General features: G+C 37.9%; 1 protein-coding gene across 1 annotated transcript in view; it reads right to left on the reverse strand.

Annotated features, from left to right (window-relative positions):
• Positions 1–19167, reverse strand: part of npr2 (natriuretic peptide receptor 2) — a 149470-nt gene that overhangs the window by 80611 nt on the left and 49692 nt on the right. The window contains exons 6-7 of the mRNA XM_079581235.1: positions 16881–17016; positions 14995–15079 (exon numbers count right to left, since the gene is read on the reverse strand). Of these exons, the coding sequence (XP_079437361.1) occupies positions 14995–15079; positions 16881–17016 (221 nt within the window). The remainder of the gene's footprint in view (positions 1–14994; positions 15080–16880; positions 17017–19167) is intronic.

Raw genomic sequence — 19167 nt, forward strand, 5'->3', positions numbered from 1 at the left:
TAAAATCACCCCAGCGTTTAGTCTCGCCAACCAGACTCCGCTTCTTTACAGAAGAGGGTCTGGCAACACTCCATTACGCGCTTTCAAAGGAAGTGACTCAGCGATAGATACAGACGGCATCTCTGGAATCGCCCATATATGGTCATTTTTCAACAGTTAAGGGGGAAAACAATTTTGAAAAAATCTAAACTTTGTCTAATTATTCAAAAACTACTTTAGCAAATGCTGAATTATGAATATAGTTTCTACTAAATAAAGAAACAAAGACACGTGGAGGGGCAAAGTGGTTCAACAGCCCATAAATACATGAATAACGGAGAATGCTAACTTCATGCTACATGTTAGCATCGGGCTATTGCTAACGGTTAGCTAGCGCTTGCTACAACTGCCGTTTTTTCACTTCTACTGAACAATCTGCTGTGAGAAAATATCCATATGGACCCGATTTACACTTGACTTTATTTGTATGTGATAAATAAGTTGATATTCCACCAGAAAATGGCTAAAAAGAGGGAAAATTGTGTTTCTCTAAAGATTCTATTTTCCCCCTCGGCGAAGCCACGCCCCCTTCTATGACGAGATGCCGTCTGTATCTATATGGAGCCTACCGACCAATCAGAGCAGCTCGGGCATCACGTTGTTGCGCCTTTGTTTTGTAGTTTTTCAACACAAGCGACCACTTCACGTAATGCTCCGGTTTGCTTGTATTCTGAAGTTTTTCTGACATAAACGACATTTACTGAACTCCGTGTGGCAGGAGCGCCATTGTTAATGTCCCACTGACGACAACTTTCTCGTCGCTGTTTCTGTCGTCACATCCGCTATGTTCTCATTGGCTGCTTTGCGCTTCGGTTCCCACATTAGTCCCGCCTCAAGCAGTAGCTTTTCTACGACAGGGTCCCCAGACTAGTCTCCTGTTTATTAATGAATAAACATCGGAGATTTGTCTGGATGCCAGGCTACCCAGCGTTAGCTCAAAAGACTTGCAGAAAGTAGGTCAGAGCCCGGTGTCCGAAGCCCCAGCAGATTGAGTGACGACATCTGCTAAAAGTTCGCGAAACTCCGGGAATAAAGTATTTCTGCGATAAAAACCAACCAAACTCAGAGACAGTGGAATATTTATGGATAAATACGAGTCAGATACTTTATATTTCACATGGATTTTACGTGAATGGCTTGGATTATTCAAGAGGAAGCTGAAGCTGTCGGTCATTTAACATCTCAAGCTAAAGGTTAGCAGCTAACGTTAGCATCTTTTCACCGCAACCGTTTATATTTAGGTCGTTTATTCATGACAAATACGCAACACACGACTCAAACTTGTGGACACAACAGAAGTTTATAATATTTTATTGCAAACTTTTTCTAAATTGTATTATTTGTAATGATTTATGTAAATATTTTATGTCTTAGGGACCAGGTCTGTGAACTAGCTTGGTCTCTGATTTATGAATGGGGCGGACATGTGCTTGATGATGGTCAGTTGAAAGAAGGTAAGATGGATCCATTCACTTCTCAACATTGATCCTGATCCACAAAGTCCACAAAAACACACAGAGTTCATTACACAGGTTTGTCTTTATTTAAAAAATCACCGTTTCTTACAACCACACATGTAGAAACAAACCGAGCCACCATCTGTCACTACGAAATAACTCCACTTTCAGAATCACTCGAAGCTCTTGGACCCCGTTACTCCGGATCTACGTCACCGTTTGGCACAAAAGCAGCACGAAAATACATAAAGGATAAAACATCTGATATATATAATCTGCATTCTCTCATTACAAATATAGAATTATATAAAATAAATATCAAAATACATCTGCGGAATGTGAAAGAACCCGTCATGCAGCGATTAATACAGTTCGTGGGATGGTTGGGAGTCGGCACGGCCACGCAACACTGAGGTTACTTTCATTTTGAGTTGGTTTGAGATGATAACGATGGAAAATATTTCAGGATTTTTGACATAGGGCCTCATTTCCTAGTTATCCAGAGTGTTGCTGGTACCTGGAGATATTTTTTTTTGTAATTCATGCAGTTCTTATATTTGAAGAGTTTCGTGGCGCTAGGCTAGTGCAAGGCTAGTGCATGTCTATGGTATCAGCTAGCCTGCATTAAAAACAGTGTGACCCGCTCCACAGAGCACCTGAGGCAAATCACTTATAACACCAGAATAACCATATAAATGTCAGAATAATTTTTTTTTGGGGGGGGTCACATTTTTGTAATATTTTTTGTCACATTTTGTCACATTTTTGTCATTTTTTCGTCCATTTTGTATCAAATTTTTGTCATTTTTTCGTCAATTTTTTATCAATTTTTTGTCATTTTTTCATCCATTTTTTATCAAATTTTTGTCCTTTTTTTGTCAAATTTTGTCAAATTTTTGTAATTTTTTCATAAAATTTTTATCAATTTTTTGTTATTTTTTTCATCAATTTTTTATCAATTTTTTTTTCATTTTTTCGTCAATTTTTTTTATCAAATTTTTGTCATTTTTTAATTTTTTTTAAATTAAATTTTTGTCATTTTTTCGTCCATTTTTTATCAAATTTTTGTCTTTTTTGTCACATTTTTTCTCAAATTTTTGTCATTTTTCAATTATTTTTTTATCAAATTTTTGTCATTTTTTTGTCCATTTTTTATCAATTTTGTCATTTTTTCGTCCATTTTTTATCAAATTTTTGTCTTTTTTTTGTCACATTTTTTCTCAAATTTTTGTCATTTTTCAATTATTTTTTTTATCAAATTTTTGTCATTTTTTCGTCCATTTTTTATCCATTTTTGTCATTTTTTCGTCCATTTTTTATCAATTTTTTGTCATTTTTTTGTCAATTTTTTATCACATTTTTGTCATTTTTTCGTCCATCTTTGGTCACTTTTTTGTCAATGTTTTCTCACTTTTTTGTCACATTTCCATCATTGTTTTCATCTCAGTTTTGTTGCTATTTTCACAGCTTTTGGACTGGGGTAAAACTAACAGATGCATTTGTATGACTGTGATATCCATGTTCTATAGAGCCTGTTGGATTCAGAGGTGGTACAGGTAAGATGAAAACATTTTTTTTTTTTTTTTGTATTGGTTTATGCCAGGGGTAGGCAAGTTTGTGTCATGGAGGGCCAATTTTCCTCATTTCCAACCATTGTTAGTCTGGTGTTATAAGTGATTTGTTTTTAATGCAGGCTAGCTGATACCATAGAAATGCGCTAGCTTTGCATTAGCCTAGCGCCACGAAACTCTTCAAACATAAGAACTGCGTGAATGACAAAAAAAAAAGTATCTCCAGAAATCAACAACACTCTGGATAACTAGGAAATGAGGCCCTATGTCAAAAATCCTGAAATATCCCTTTAAGGGTTCATTTATGTTCCCATTTTGTGCGTAAACAGATCCGTGTGTTCCAAGCGCAATTACTGCCACCTCATTTAAGCTTCTACATGTTTTCCAGAATGCGTTATCGAAAGTGACCACCAGAGGGCGCTGGTGAATGTACCCAAACCGGAGAGGAAGAGCTGGGACCAAAACAATATGGTGCCACCCGTTTAGAAAATGAGGTAACACAGTGACGGTTTTGTTTGCAAATGGTTGAAATCACGTTTTAGAAGTTTAGCCGTTTGTTCTGCGGTAGCGCCCCCAGTGGTCGGCACATGTACTGCGCCTTTCGCTATGACTCTGGATAAACAAAGCATCCGACGGAGCACGGACAGAATCATGCAGGAGACGGACGGAAAGATATGCAAACGGAGAGAATCAACGGCAACTCGACTCAATCCACTGAGTCCAGTCGACGATAGTTAAGTTCGCCGCAACAATAGAGAATTACAATGAGAGCAACACAAACAGGCCCAGGACACGGTGGTGGGACTATGTCTCCGAGCTGGCCTGGTGTCGCCTCGGGGTCCCCCCAGAACAGCTGGAGGAGGTGTGTGTGGATCGGGAAGTTTGGGCATCTCTGCTGAGACTGCTGCCCCCGCGACCCGGCCCCGGATAAAGCGGAAGAAAATGGATGGATGGATGGCAACACAAACATACTGTAAATGCTCTAATACAGGCCGGGGCCTTTATTTACTCAAGGGCATCTAGGACCAGGCCTTTATTGGAACCAGGCCACAATTAGAGACAGGCCTTTATTTGTATTTGAGCAAAACGGACGACCAGGAAAACGAAGAAAAAGGAGATTTGTGTCCATTTGCACCTAAAATATTAGGTTCATTTATTAATGAACATTTCAAACCCTCTCCCAGCGGCTGGAACATTGACGCCTTTTATTTTGTCGGGACAACAGGAAGTGTTTCGTTGCTGTTAGCGGAGCTTTGACATCAGTGTCACTGCAGGTTTCTGTTTCGTTTTTACCGCGGACCGGATTATTTGTTGTTATCTCGTGTAAAAGGCGAGTTTAGACGGAGCGTTTGTGTTTGTGATCGATCATGAGACTGACCCGAGAGAAGACGAGACGCTCGCGCTGATGGGAGGAGTTATTTTGAGGCGTGGGACTGACCTGCACACGGAGCAGCTGGACGTGCTTTGAAGACGCGATGGAGACTTTATTAAAACCCTGGAGGGTCATAAACATTTGTTGCCCTGTTTCCAAATATAGTCACAGGAGGTTTGAAAAGTGGCTAAATCTGTGTCAAAGTTACGCTCGGATCAGCTCCTCCGCAGCGTCCCCCTCGGCCCGGGTTCCCGTTTGTTACTTCCTGCACGTGAGTTTTCATTTACACCAGTATGAGAAAAATTCCTAACATGGGGAATATTTCTACCGCTATAGTTTCTAATAAAAGCCCCGGCCTGTTTTAGAGACCGGCTTTAATTTGCCTCCGCCAGCCGCGAACCCGGCCTCTGTCAGAGACCCGGCCGCTAATGGAAGACAGGCCAGTATTAGAGAATTTACGGTAGCTGACTTTGTGTGTTTCTTATACTGAAGAGCTCGGATGAGTATTTCTCGGATTTTAAGCATGCCATCCACTTAAAACTGTGGCTTGAATTCTGAATTTGTTGTGAGGAACGTCCCTGACTGCCAGCAGATGGCGCTCCGCACAAATCAAGTGACTTTTTCGGATTATCTAGCTTTGGTAAGAATGTTTTCCGACCCTCTCAAATCGTGATGAACATCGCGACATCGATCACGTGAACTCCGGTCGACGCGGCTGCAGTGATTTGTCTGTGAAAAGCTTATGACGTGCTGAGCTTATGGCTGTTCCTCAGTGCTGCAGGAGTCCATGTGTTAGTGGTGCTCGTGTGGTCCAGCAGTGAAGACAGAGTCAGTGTCCACTCCCGGCCCAGCTCCAGTCTGACGAAACACAAAGACATCTGTGAGTGACATCCACACGGTGCTCCACTTCCAAACATCACTCAGGTAGGTTTGAAATAAGCATTTGTGCGTCTTTGTTAAGCTAAGAAGCAAAAGAACTGTTATCTAATGGCTTTTTTTTTGTGATTTTGCACTGACAACAATGGAAGGGTAAAGTAAAAATCAGAAATGTCATCGACTTAAAGTTTATTTAATCAATTTGGTTTTGGGTGTTTCGGCACAGTGTGAGGCCACCCTTTTTACATACTGAGATATGTTCTTACCTGAGCTTTGACGAGTTCTTTAGGACCTGTCTGGTCTTCACCCGTGCCTTCAGTCACGTAAACACAGCTAATTTCGCTAATTTAGACATTTTTCCTGATCGGACCAAGTTTACTTTGCTTGTTTGTCATTTTTTTGTCATTTTTTTGTCACATTTTTATCACATTTTTGTCACATTTTTTTCATCAATTTTTTGTCACATTTTGTCACATTTTTGTCATTTTTTTGTCATTTTTTCGTAATTTTTAATCACATTTTTCATCAATTTTTCGTCACTTTTTTGTTTGTTTTTTGTCAATTTGTATCAAATTTTTGTCACATTTTTTTTGTCATTTTTTTCGTCATTTTTGTGTCAAATTTTTATCACATTTTTGTATTTTTTTTTCATTTTTTTTGTCACATTTTGTCACATTTTTGTACTTTTTTTCATCGATTTTTTTATCAAATTTTGTCATTTTTTTCATCAATTTTTTGTCACTTTTTAGTCATTTTTTTAGTCATTTTTGTGTCAAATTTTTATCACATTTTTATCACATTTTTGTCTTTTTCTGTCATTTTTTTTCATCATATTTTTGTCACATATTTGTCACATTTTTTTGTCAAATTTGTCAAAACAGGCCAATACATACGGGGGGGGGGGGGGGGGGGGACACTTCACGTAACCATATTTAAATAGGGAAAACGTGGAAGAGCTTGGTAGCTTCTATCTTGACCTGTTTTGGAGCTATAGAGGAGAGAGGGAGAGGCTAAAGTATAATTACACAAAATTAAACAATGTGGATTTTCTAAGCGGATAAAAGGGGGAACTGTATTGTAAGGCGTAATAATACCAGGAGTAGTTTGAAATCCACGCAGTAATCTTCACTTTACTGTGCGGATGCCAAACTACTCCTGGTATTATTACGCCTTACATACACTGCAAAAAGTAAATATCAAGCATTGCCTTAAATGACATGTATTGAGGAAATGTATCTTGTTTGGAGCGGTTTTCGCTAATTTAGACATTTTTCCTGATCGGACCAAGTTTACTTTGCTTGTTTGTCATTTTTTTGTCATTTTTTTGTCACATTTTTGTCATTTTTTTGTCATTTTTTCATAATTTTTTATCACATTTTTGTCACATTTTTCGTCACTTTTTAGTTTTTTTTGTGTCAATTTTTATCACATTTTTTTTGTTATTTTTTTTGTCATTTTTGTGTCAAATTTTTATCACATTTTTGTATTTTTTTTTTCATTTTTTTGTCACATTTTTGTCATTTTTTTCATCAATTTTTCATCAATTTTTCGTTACTTTTTTGTCATTTTTTGGTCGATTTTTATCACATTTTTATCACATTTTTCAACAATTTTTCGTCACTTTTTTGTTTGTTTTTTGGCGATTTTTATCACATTTTTTTGTCATTTTTGTCACATTTTTGTATTTTTTTTTTGTCACAATTTGTCACATTTTTTTGTCATTTTTTTGTCATTTTTATGTCAAATTTCTATCACATTTTTGGACTTTTTTCATCAATTTTTTGTCACATTTTGATCATTTTTTTGTAATTTTTTATCACATTTTTGTCAAATTTTTTTTGTCCTTTTTTTTTCATTTTTTTGTCACATTTTGTCACATTTTTCATCCATTTTTCGTCACTTTTTTGTCATTTTTTGACACATTTTTTTGTCATTTTTTTGTCATTTTTGTGTCAAATTTTTTATCACATTTTTGTCATTTTTGGTCAAATTTGTCAAAACAGGCCAATACATACGGGGGGGGGGGGGGGGGGGGGGGTAATTATACTTTGTAGTGGAACACTTCACGTAACCATATTTAAATAGGGAAAACGTGGAAGAGCTTGGTAGCTTCTATCTTCACCTGTTTTGGAGCTATAGAGGAGAGAGGGAGAGGCTAAATGCTAACGCCGTGACTGAAGGCACGGGGGAAGATCAGACAGGTCCTAAAGAACTCGTCTAAGCTCAGGTAAGAACATATCTCAGTGTATAAAAACGGTGGCCTGTTTTCTGCGCTGGGACAGAACATACATAGTAACGGCAGTGGAACTCACCGGCGGCGTGTCCGTGAGCCTAGTGAGGCAGAGGGTCCAGTTTGCTGAAGAGCGCACTGTAAGACACAGAGAGCGTGTGAGTGACGTGGGCGGCACCGCTAAACTCTGCATCTAATGAAGGATCAGACTGAGCGTTTACCTCGGGCGGAACGCGACCGCTGCTCCTCTGCCGCCTGAGCCCGCCCACTGGCTGTGGGGTCGTTCGGGGTCATAGGTCAAACAGTTAGGATTGAGTTTGGGGTAATGAGAGCCTGAACCAGGACACATGTGAACACAAGTCATTGGCATCATTACATGCAGAGTTTAATGTACACAGTGTTCTGTAGCAGGCGGACACGTGAACGTTTGAGCATTTCTACAGAAGAGCAGCTCTTTCACGGTTAGGGCGAGATCGTCTGCTCCGGAGGGACAGTCTGCTGTGAAAACGTGAGATATCAGGACACAAATGAAGGTTAGGGCCAGGGAGATGGTTAACCTCTTAACTCCCGCCTGAACCGAGAGGATCCTTTTCCTCACGTCATCACATTTTTTTGTTGGGTATTCAACTCATTTTTGTATCTTTTTTGTCATTTTTTATCACATTTTTGTCATTTTTTTGTCACATTTTGTCAATTTTTTGTACATTTTTTGTTACATTTTTGTCACTTTTTTTATCACATTTTTGTCATTTTTTCATCAATTTTTTGTTACATTTTTGTCACTTTTTTGTCACATTTTTTGTCATTTTTTGTCACATTTTTTGTCACTTTTTTATCACATTTTTGTCACTTTTTTATCACATTTTTGTCATTTTTTCATCAATTTAATGTCAATTTTTTGTTACATTTTTTTAAACTTTTTTATCATATTTTTGTCATTTTTTGTCACATTTTTGTCATTTTTTGTTACATTTTTGTCACTTTTTTTTATCAATTTTTTGTCTTTTTTTCGACCATTTTTAATCAATTATTTGTCACATTTTTGTCATTTTTTCATCAATTTAATGTCAATTTTTTGTTACATTTTTGTCACTTTTTTATCACATTTTTGTCACATTTTTGTCATTTTTTTTCGTCAATCTTTAATCAATTTTTTGTCACATTTTGTCACATTTTTGTAAATGTTTTGTCACATTTTGTCACATTTTTGTCATTTTCTTGTGACATTTTTGCCACTTTTTCATCAATGTTTTCTCACTTTTTTGTCAAATTTCCATCATTGTTTTCGTCTCAGTTTTGTTGCTATTTTCCCACCTTTTTTCCAGAAGCTTTTGGACTTTTGGTTATTTGTATTTTTAGACAAACCAACTCATAGATCTATACAAAATCACAGCAGACCGTCCCTCCGGAGCAGACGATCTCGCACTAACCCTCTTTCACAGACTGCCCCTCAGCGACATTACAGAGGCACAGCCGAGGGACAAGAAAAACCTCTCAGCACATTTTTATAAACATTTATCACACACCAAGAAAGTCAAGTCGAAATTGGGTCCAGATGGATGTTTTTTTCAAAGCAAATTGTCCAGTAGAAGCAAAAAAAAACAGCACTTGCAGCTAAAGCATATGTAGCATGAAGCTAACGTTAGCTTCCTGGTCTGTTTTTGTAAGTGGGTCGGCTCGGAGCACCGTGAGTGGCGCCAAGGAGGTCAGTGCCACGAGAAACTGCAGCGAACAGCGTCAAATAAACCAAAGATTCTCACACCGGAGGAGCCGACGTCTCCGCGAATAACACACCAGGGAATGATCCGCTGATCAGCATGACGGGAACCTCGACTTTGACACACACCACAGTTGCTTTGTCTAATCAGAGTACTGTATTACACTATTATCAATATGGCATAATGTTGTGCAATATGGAGCTAAAATGTAGTGATTGATACTTGGATGTATTCCCTTGATATTTGGAAAGTGACTGTATTATAAATTCTCAAACTCTAATTACTTTTTAGCCATGAGAGGGCAGTTCTCACATGGTATTTGTCGTATTCATGGGCTCCTCATTCAATCATTGAACTAATAAAAGTATTGTTCACTTCAAAAGCTCATATCAAACGATAACTAGAAATGCTGCGCCATTGCGATTGACTGCGGAATTGCGGGAAGCGAATGCAGAAATTGCATAAACTCTTCAAATTGCATAAACTCTTCAAATTGCATAAATTGATTAATTTGCCTAATCTAATTTGCCTAATCTAATTTGCATAAACTAATTTGCATAAACTGGTAAAATGCATAAAATGTCATGTTGCATAAACTGCATAAAGTGGTAAAATGCATGAATGGGTTAATTTGCATAAATTATGTAAATTGCATAAACGCTTTAAAATGCATAAACTGGTCAAACTGTTGAAATGGCCTCAGTGCTTGATTGGCAGAAGCTGCACAAACGGCTGAAAGGCCTGGAGTTTCCCCATTGGCTGGATTCCCCAATACAAACCAATGCAAAAATTTCAAACTCCCGTATAAAAAAACTGGAAAACTGCAGAAGCCAATTTTTTCTCAAAACCCACAAGTTGCAGAAGCTGAACATGCACAAAGTGCAGAAATTGCATAAAATGCAGAAAAAAGTGCAGAAAAGCATGGATTTGCGGCAGCCCCATTATAAGTCAATGGGAAAAATCTCCGACATTTTGGCCGATTGCGGAAAAACCGTAAATTGCAGAAGTCCCAAAAGTAATAGCACCTTCTCCTCAACATGCGGAACGTTTTGATGCATAACTTGCATAAATTGCACAAAGCATGAAGGTGCTAAAAGCTCTAGAAAATCGGGAAAAAGATGGAAGAGGAATAATAATAAAGAACATGAAAACCAATAATTGACTGCGGAAGAATTCCACAGTCAATCAATTAAACAAATCAGCTGAAACCTCGGAACTAGGAAATGGGAAAAAAGCTTTCTCCAGTTCTTCGGGACCACCTGAACGCAGCATAAAACCCCAATTGTGAATTTTGTTTTATTGTGCAAACACATTCCAACTGCAACTAGAGATGAAACTTATTTTTGCCTTAAGCGCCTTGAGAGCTGATCTCCGAGGACGGCGCTCGGCAAATAAACCACTTACTTAAACTTCCCATTCCCACCCACGCCACGCTGTATCCGAGTGACCTCACGGCACACGGAGTAATTGCTTTAACGGGACGGGCGACCGAGAGCGGGAGCTGGAACCCTGCCCGGCGCTAACAACGGCCGAGCCCTTTCATGCGCATCAGGGGAACAAAGAGCTGGGTCACACTGTGGAGCTGTAGGATCACAGGGGGTCAGAGGTCAACGGCGCTGCACACCATAGGACTGCTGGTCATTACAGCCCACAAAGGTGTTCAGTGAGACTTCGAAAGCTCGGAAAAACCACACACGTCCTTCAACACAGTGAGGGTCATAAACTGATGAACAGAACTGACATAGATGAGGATCAAAAACGTGTAAACAGTCACGATCTGGACATTTCATGTGTTATTGCGTTTCTTTTCTTTCTTTTTTTAGTTGACGTTCGACAAAGCAGAGCGGCTTCACATGGAAAAATCGAAACAGCTGAGATTTTAACGTTTCTCTGAGTTTTTAAATGGTTACACATTTTTTTGGTCATTTTTTCGATAATTTTTTGTTACATTTTTGTCACTTTTTTATCACATTTTTGTCATTTTTTGTCACTTTTTTCTCATTTTTTCGTCAATTTTTAATCCATTTTTTGTCACATTTTTGTCACATTTTTGTCATTTTTTGTGACAATTTTGTCATTTTTTTGTCATTTTTTCGTACATTTTTTGTTACATTTTTGTAATTTTTTTGTCACATTTTGTCACATTTTAGTCATTTTTTCGTCAATTTTTAATCAATTTTTTTAATCAATTTTTGTCATTATTTTGTCATTTTTTCATCAATTTAATGTAAATTTTTGTTACATTTTTGTCACTTTTTTATCACATTTTGTCACATTTTTGTCATTGTTTCGTCTATTTTTTGTCACATTTTTGTCATTTTTTGTCACATTTTGTCACTTTTGTCATTATTTCGTCAATTTTTAATCAATCTTTTGTCATTTTTTTTGTCACATTTTTGTCACATTTTTGTCACATTTTTGTTGAATTTTTGTCACATTTTTGTTGAATTTTTGTCACATTTTTGTCACATTTTTGTCACATTTTTGTCACATTTTTGTCGAATTTTTGTCACATTTTTGTCGAATTTTTGTCACATTTTTGTCACATTTTTGTCACATTTTTGTCAAATTTTTGTCACATTTTTGTCACATTTTTGTCAAATTTGTGTCACATTTTTGTTGAATTTTTGTCACATTTTTGTTTTTTTGCTGAGAAACATCCTGTTAAAGTCTTCAATCCGAGAACCAGGCTGTGTTGTCCTTGAAAATGGACTTGAAACAGAGATATTTAGGCTTTTACCTCTTCCCACAACGTTAGTGCCTGTGAAGAGGGGAGTGAGGAGGAGAGAGGAGCAAATCAGAAAGGAGAGTGTTTCAAAACTAGCCTCTGCTTAGCTTCTCAGGAACCAAAGCACGTAGAATGAAACGGTTTTCACCTACGGAGAGCTCAGAGTCTCTGGATTGTTGGCTAAATCCCCAAAACAGCGCGGCACTCGTAAGGATTAAACAACTCGGTGCCGTGCATTAGACGGTTATAATGCACGACGCGGAGTCAAGAACATTAAAACCGTCTAACGCACTAAGGCTCCGAGTTGTTTAATCCGCTTATACCAGGGTCCCACAAACGTAACATTTATGATACATGTTTTTTTCATTTACTAAAGTCACTAAATATGCCAGACTACGGGACTATTTTGTGTGGGTTATTAGCCAGAATCACAACACAACAGGACTAACCTGGAACTTTTATGTGAAAAAAAGACAAAAAAAATGACAAAAAAATGACAAAAAAACGACAAAAAATACAAAAAAATTACTAAAAAAATGACCAAAAAAATGACAAAAAAAGAGACAAAAAATACAAAAAAAACAACAAAAAATGACAAAAAATACAAAAAAAAATGACAAAAAAATGACAAAAAATGACAAAAAATGACAAAAAAATGACAAAAAAATGACCAAAAAACGACCAAAAAATGACAAAAAAATATAACAAAAAACGACCAAAAAATGACAAAAAAAAATGACAAAAAACGACCAAAAAATGACAAAAAAAACGACTAAAAATGACAAAAAAAATGACAAAAAACGACCAAAAAATGACAAAAAAACCACCAAAAAATGACAAAAAAACGACCAAAAAATGACAAAAAAAATGACAAAAAAAATACAATTTTTTTTTTTAAAAAGTGTTATCTCCGCAGCTATTACGAGGATCTCAGTCAGGCTCAACGACACAACATCAGCACAGAATCACAACACAACAGGACTAACCCGGAAACACTTTTCCCTGGAAGTAAACACCGATATGCGGCACTCGGGGGCAGGAGTTATTTACCTTTGACGCTGTTTAACCTGAAGCTAAAGCTAGCTAGCTCAACCAGCTCAACTGTTTATGGAAACAGCTGCGGTGGAGACATTTATATGGTTAGTCTGGTGTTATAAGTGATTTGCCTCAGGTGCTCTGTGGAGCGGGTCAGACTGTTTTTAATGCAGGCTAGCTGATACCATAGACATGCGCTAGCCTAACACTAGCCTAGCACCACGGAACTCTTCAAACATAAGAACTGCATGATTTACAAACAAAAAAATATCTCCATAAATCAGCAACACTCTGGATAACTAAGAAATGAGGCCCTATGTCAAAAATCCTGAAATATCCCTTTAAAGCCTCTGAACTTTACTTTGTTGACGTCCTCCTGACTTGTAAACATCGCTGACGTGAGACCCGCGTCAATTATTCAAGCGTCTGGCATTTCCTCCGAGCCGCTAATGAGCCGCTAATGAGCCGCTAATTGCGACCGAGCGACCGCGGCGCGGCGGGGGTTTTGTTTAGCGCGACGGTGAGAAATCAACACAGCGCCGCTTTAACAATGTCGCCCGCCGAGCCGTTACCGCGGAGACGCAGGTAAACACCGCGGCGAATGCTACCGCGGCGAATGCTACCACAATGATGAAAATACTGACGGCACATTCAGAACGTTGCCATGACGATGATTTAAAGATATTTGAATGTAGTGTAAAAAAGAAGGTCAGAAATGTCCATGGATAAAAGATACTGTGGTACTGTAGGAGTTTACAGATTTACAGTATGTAAAATGTACTTATCACAAATACATCAAATTCAGTATCAGAAATGTCAAAAATATTGTCTCAAGATCATCTATTTGGGAATCACTGGATATGTACATTGTATTTAAATATTTGTTTTACACAATATAGAGAAAACCTTTATGTGCACTTTTTTTTGTATAGCATTAACCTCTTAGCCCCCACCTGAACCGAGTTCTCCAGTTCGGCCTCAATCAAATCTAATTGCTTCTTGAAAAACACAACAAAAAGTACAAAAAAAAGTACAAAAAAACAACATAAAAATTACAAAAAAAGCAAGAAAGTCACACAAAAATGTTTCAAAAATGCAACAAAAATTCACACAAAAAATTACAAAAAAGCAACAAAAAATTACAACAATTTTGTTTCTAAAATGCAAAAAAAGTCAAACAAAAAATCACAAAAAAGCAACAAAAAATTACAACAAAAACAACAACAAAAATTCAAAAATGCAACAAAAATTCACACAAAAAATTACAAAAAAGCAAGAAAACGCTACAAAAAAATTACAAAAAAGCGAGAAAAAGTCACACAAAATTTTCAAAAATGCAAAAAAAGTCACACAAGAAATTACAAAAAAGCAACAAAAAGTCACACAAAAAATCACAAAAAAGCAACAAAAAAATCACAACAAAAACAACAAAAAATTACAAAAAAGCAACAAAAAGATAAAAAAAATAAAAATAAAAAAAATTACTAGAAAGTGCCAAAAAAAGATACGAAAAAAATATCATAAATAAGTGACGAGAACACGGCACCAACACAAGGGAAAACCTTAGATCAGTTTTTCCGATCAGGTCTTAGCTTTCAAATCAGCTCATTACTCTGGCTGGGTTGCAGGTTCTAGAATATGATGATGTCATCGGACCCAACGGGGGACAGGAGCCAGTTTTTCCTATTAACAGCATTACACAAGTCGTAGCTAAAAAGAAAATAACACCCCCTCTTTAAATACAACACTAGTAATATGTCAGATTCCCACACGACTCGAGGTACAAAGTGGTTTCATTACATCATCATTATTATCCAGTAAAAATACATGCCAACAATGCCAAAAGTGGATAGACACCGATGATGCTGAGCCCGCTGACTGTTCATGGCAGAATCAAAAATCCGCAGCACGAGTCCCTGAACCCCCCCCTCCCCGCCGCCGTCTGGCCCGCGGTGCGTTCGAGCTCACCTGTAGATGAGGAAGCTGGAGATGCCGAAGATGATGAGCGCCAGTCCGGACCCCACGGCCACGATCCCCAGGACGGGCAGCTGACCTGAGGCGGCAGAGAGAGGATTTCTGTGAGTTTACGGGCGTGACGGTGCTGCTTCCCCGACGTGTTTGCGTCACTGAACGTTCTGTCCAGATTCTCTCCGGACAAATGAACGGTGAAGCCAAGTCATAGATCAAAGTACATCCTGGTGAATTCATTACATTGGAGTTCATTTCAACCACTTTCCATAAACAATCCATCAACAACCCCTCCTGGAGCCGCCACCTTAACGTGGTGGAGGGGTTTGAGCACCCGTTATGATCCTGGAGCTCTGTTGTCGGGGGCTTGGTGCCCCCGGTAGGGTCTCCCAGGGCAAACAGGTCCTAGGTGACGGGTCAGACAAAGAGCGGTTCAGAAGCCGCCTATGAGAGACCAACAGGCCCGGTTAATCGTGAGGCCGTCCTTCTGTGGACCCATAAGGGGCTGGTGCAATGTGATTTGGGCAACTCCAACAGCTGCCCCAAAGATCCGGCAACGGAAAAGTGGAAGAAAATGGATGGATAGATACAGACGGCATCTCTGGAATCGCCCATATACGGTCATTTTTTAAAACAGTTAAGGGGGAAAACAATTTTGAAAAAATGAAAAATTTCTCTAATTATTCAAAAACTACTTTAACAAACACTGAATTATGAATATAGTTTTCTACTAAATAAAGATAAAGAGACATGGAGAGGAGCAAAGTGGCTCAACAGCCCATAAATACATAAATAACGGAGAATGCTAACTTGATGCTACATGTTAGCATCGGGCTAATGCTAACGGTTAGCTAGCGCTAGCTACAACTGCCTTTTTTTCACTTCTACTGAACAATCTGCTGTGAGAAAATATCCATATGGGCCTGATTTACACTTGACTTTATTTATATGTAATAAATAAGTTCATATTCCACCAGAAAATGGCAAAAAAGAGTGAAAAATGGTGTTTCTCTAAAGATTCTATTTTCCCCCTCGGCGAAGCCACGCCCCCTTCTATGACGAGATGCCGTCTGTATCTATATGTCACTTTCTGTAGCTTAAAAATGCAAATAAAAATAATATATAATTTGCTGTTTCACTCCAGCAGATGTTATCCATATAAATGCGTCATATTTTCAAAAGCATGTGCATTGTAAGCTATTCCCCCGTGCATGTAACTGATGCCGTCTGTATCTATAGAGACGGCATCTCTGGAATCGCCTATATATGGTCATGTTTGAAAACAATTTGGAGAAAAATCAATACTTCCTCTAATTATTCAAAAACTACTTTAACAAATGCTGAATTATAAACATAGTATTCTACTAAATAAAGAAACAAAGACATGGGGAGGAGCAAAGTGGTTCAACAGGCTATAAATACATAAATAATGGAGAATGCTAACATGATGCTACATGATGCTAGCGCTCGCTACAGCTGCCGTTTTTTCACTTCTACTGAACAATCTGCTGTGAATAAACATCCATATGGGCCCGATTTAGACTTGACTTCGACTTTTTTGTAATAAATACATTTAGATTTAGCCACGCCCCCTTCTATGACACGATGCCGTCTGTATCTATCCATCACAATCCTGAACTTTATTCACCTCGTTCTGCCCCGCCCACTTTTGCCTCTTTTTGCCACAGATCGGCACTTCCACTGTAATAATAATAATACACAAGCTTAATATAGAAAGTGCAGTTACACGTAAGACCTGAGGTGGCAGTAGTGAGTATAAAAATGACAACTTGCAGATATAGACCATTTAACTGACTTCCTTCCCTTCGCTAGGCCACGCCCCCTAGTTTTAAGCGTTTGTTATTCATAAACGTGTTGTTGTGTACCGTCATTGCAGGAGGGGTCGTCGGAGGAGAACACACAGGGGGGGTTGTCCAGAGGAGGCGTCCCGCTGGCCCACTGGATCCTCTCCGTCTGCGACCACACGATCTCTTTGGTGGAGCCGTTGTAGTACGCCACTAACTGCAACAAACAACGAACAACAACCGAGGATTTTAACACACATATTTATATTATACTTCAGGATTTTTCACACTTGGCCTCATTTCTTTGTTAGCCCGGTGGTTGTTGCTTTCTGGAGACTTTTTTTTTTTTTTTTAATTCATGCAGTCCTTATGTTGAAGAGGTTAGTGGTGCTAGGCTAGTGCTAGGCTAGCGCATGTCTATGGTAACTAGTAGCCTGCATTAACCTCTTAACTCCCACCTGAACCGAGAGGATCTTTTTCCTCACGTCATCAGATTTTTTTTCATCATTTTTTTGTTGGGAATTCAACTCATTTTTTTTTTAACTTTTTTGTCATTTTTTCGTCCATTTTTTATCACATTTTTGTCACATTTTTTTTCATTTTGTTGTCAATTTTTTTTTTTCATTTTTTGGTGAATTTTTTATCATATTTTTGTCATTTTTTTGTCACATTTTTTTCATTTTTTCATCAATTTTTTAACAAATTGTGGTAGTTTTTTGTCACATTTTTGCTATTCTTTTGTCGAATTTTTATCACATTTTTGTCACATTTTTTTTCAGTTTGTTGTCATTTTTTTCATGTTTTTGTGAATTTTTTATCACATTTTTGTCATTTTTTTGTCATTTTTTTTGTCACATTTTTGTCATTTTTTCGTCAATTTTTTATCACATTTTGGTCATTTTTGTGTTACATTTTAGCAATTTTTTTGTCGAATTTTTGTCGAATTTTTATCATGTTTTTTTTCATCAATTTTTTGTCAATTTCTTGTGACATTTGTGACATTTTTGCCACTGTTTCATCACTTTTTCGTCACATTTTCGTCACATTTCCATCATTGTTTTCGTCTCAGTTTTGTCGCTATTTTCACACCTTTTTTCCAGAAGCTTTTGGACTGGGGTAAAGCCAAACTGGAGAAAATGTGCTCGGTTCAGGTGGGAGTTAAGGGGTTAACAACAGTCTGACCCGCTCCACAGAGCACCTGAGGCAAATCACTTATAACACCAGACTAACCATACAAATGTCTGTCCAGAAATCAACACCACTCTGGATAACTAGGAAATCAGGCCCTATGTCAAAAATCCTGAAATATCCCTTTAAACCCTCTCCACCTTTGCTGTGGAGTCATTTCTCTGGCGGATCAATAAAGCCTGACTGTGAGAATGTGAGTGAATCCGTGAAACCTGACCCAGGACACGGACTTTATTTCGGGCCCTTCTCTGTCCGGACAACCCCCTTATGTTGACCCGTCCCGCTGTGGGGCACGTAAACACGGCCCTGTCCCAGTGGGAGGCTGGCAGTTTAAAGTGCATATGACAGGTTTTAATGCTCCTGAAAATGTAGCTTATTTAGAAGGAAAACATCATAATTATCATTTTATTTCAGTGAAGCAGCAATTTTAATAAAGAAATGTTGGGCAGAATTTTTTTTTTAATATGATTTTTTAAAGAAGTGGCACAGAAGAAGGTAATATTCCACAGCAGTTTGACTCATTTCCCATTGACTGAACATGGTTGGCACGGCAACAGTTTTAAATTGTTTACAAACAGTTAAGGGGGAAAACAATTTTGAAAAATGAATATATTTTTCTACTAAATAAAGATACAAAGACATGGGGAGGAGCAAAGTGGTTCAACAGCCCATAAATACATAAATAACGGAGAATGCTAGCAGAATGTTTCATGTTAGCATCGGGCTAATGCTAACGGTTAGCTAGCGCTAGCTACAACAGCCGTTTTTTCGCTTCTACTGAACAATCTGCTGTGAGAAAATATCCATATGGGCCCGATTTACACTTGACTTTATTTATGTGATAAATAAGTTCATATTCCACCAGAAAATGGCTAAAAAGAGAGAAAAAATGTGTTTCCCAAAAGATTCTATTTTCCCCCTCAGTGAAGCCACGCCCCCTTCTATGACGAGATGCCGTCTGTATCTATGTCACTTCCTGTCAGTGTCCAATAAGGAAGTGAAACTATAAACATCACAAAAATGGACAAACTAAAGAAAGCTGGGCACAATCTTTAGCAAAATCTTAAATATAATCGTGTTACCATTTTTTTTTAGCAAAGATTGTGTCTAATGTGTCATATGCACTTTAAAGCCACACTGTGAAACATAAAATACAAGTTTTCATTTATTGCGGTGTTTT

Source organism: Gobius niger (genome assembly GCF_951799975.1).
Source record: "Gobius niger genome assembly, chromosome: 22".
Classification (NCBI taxonomy): domain Eukaryota; kingdom Metazoa; phylum Chordata; class Actinopteri; order Gobiiformes; family Gobiidae; genus Gobius; species Gobius niger.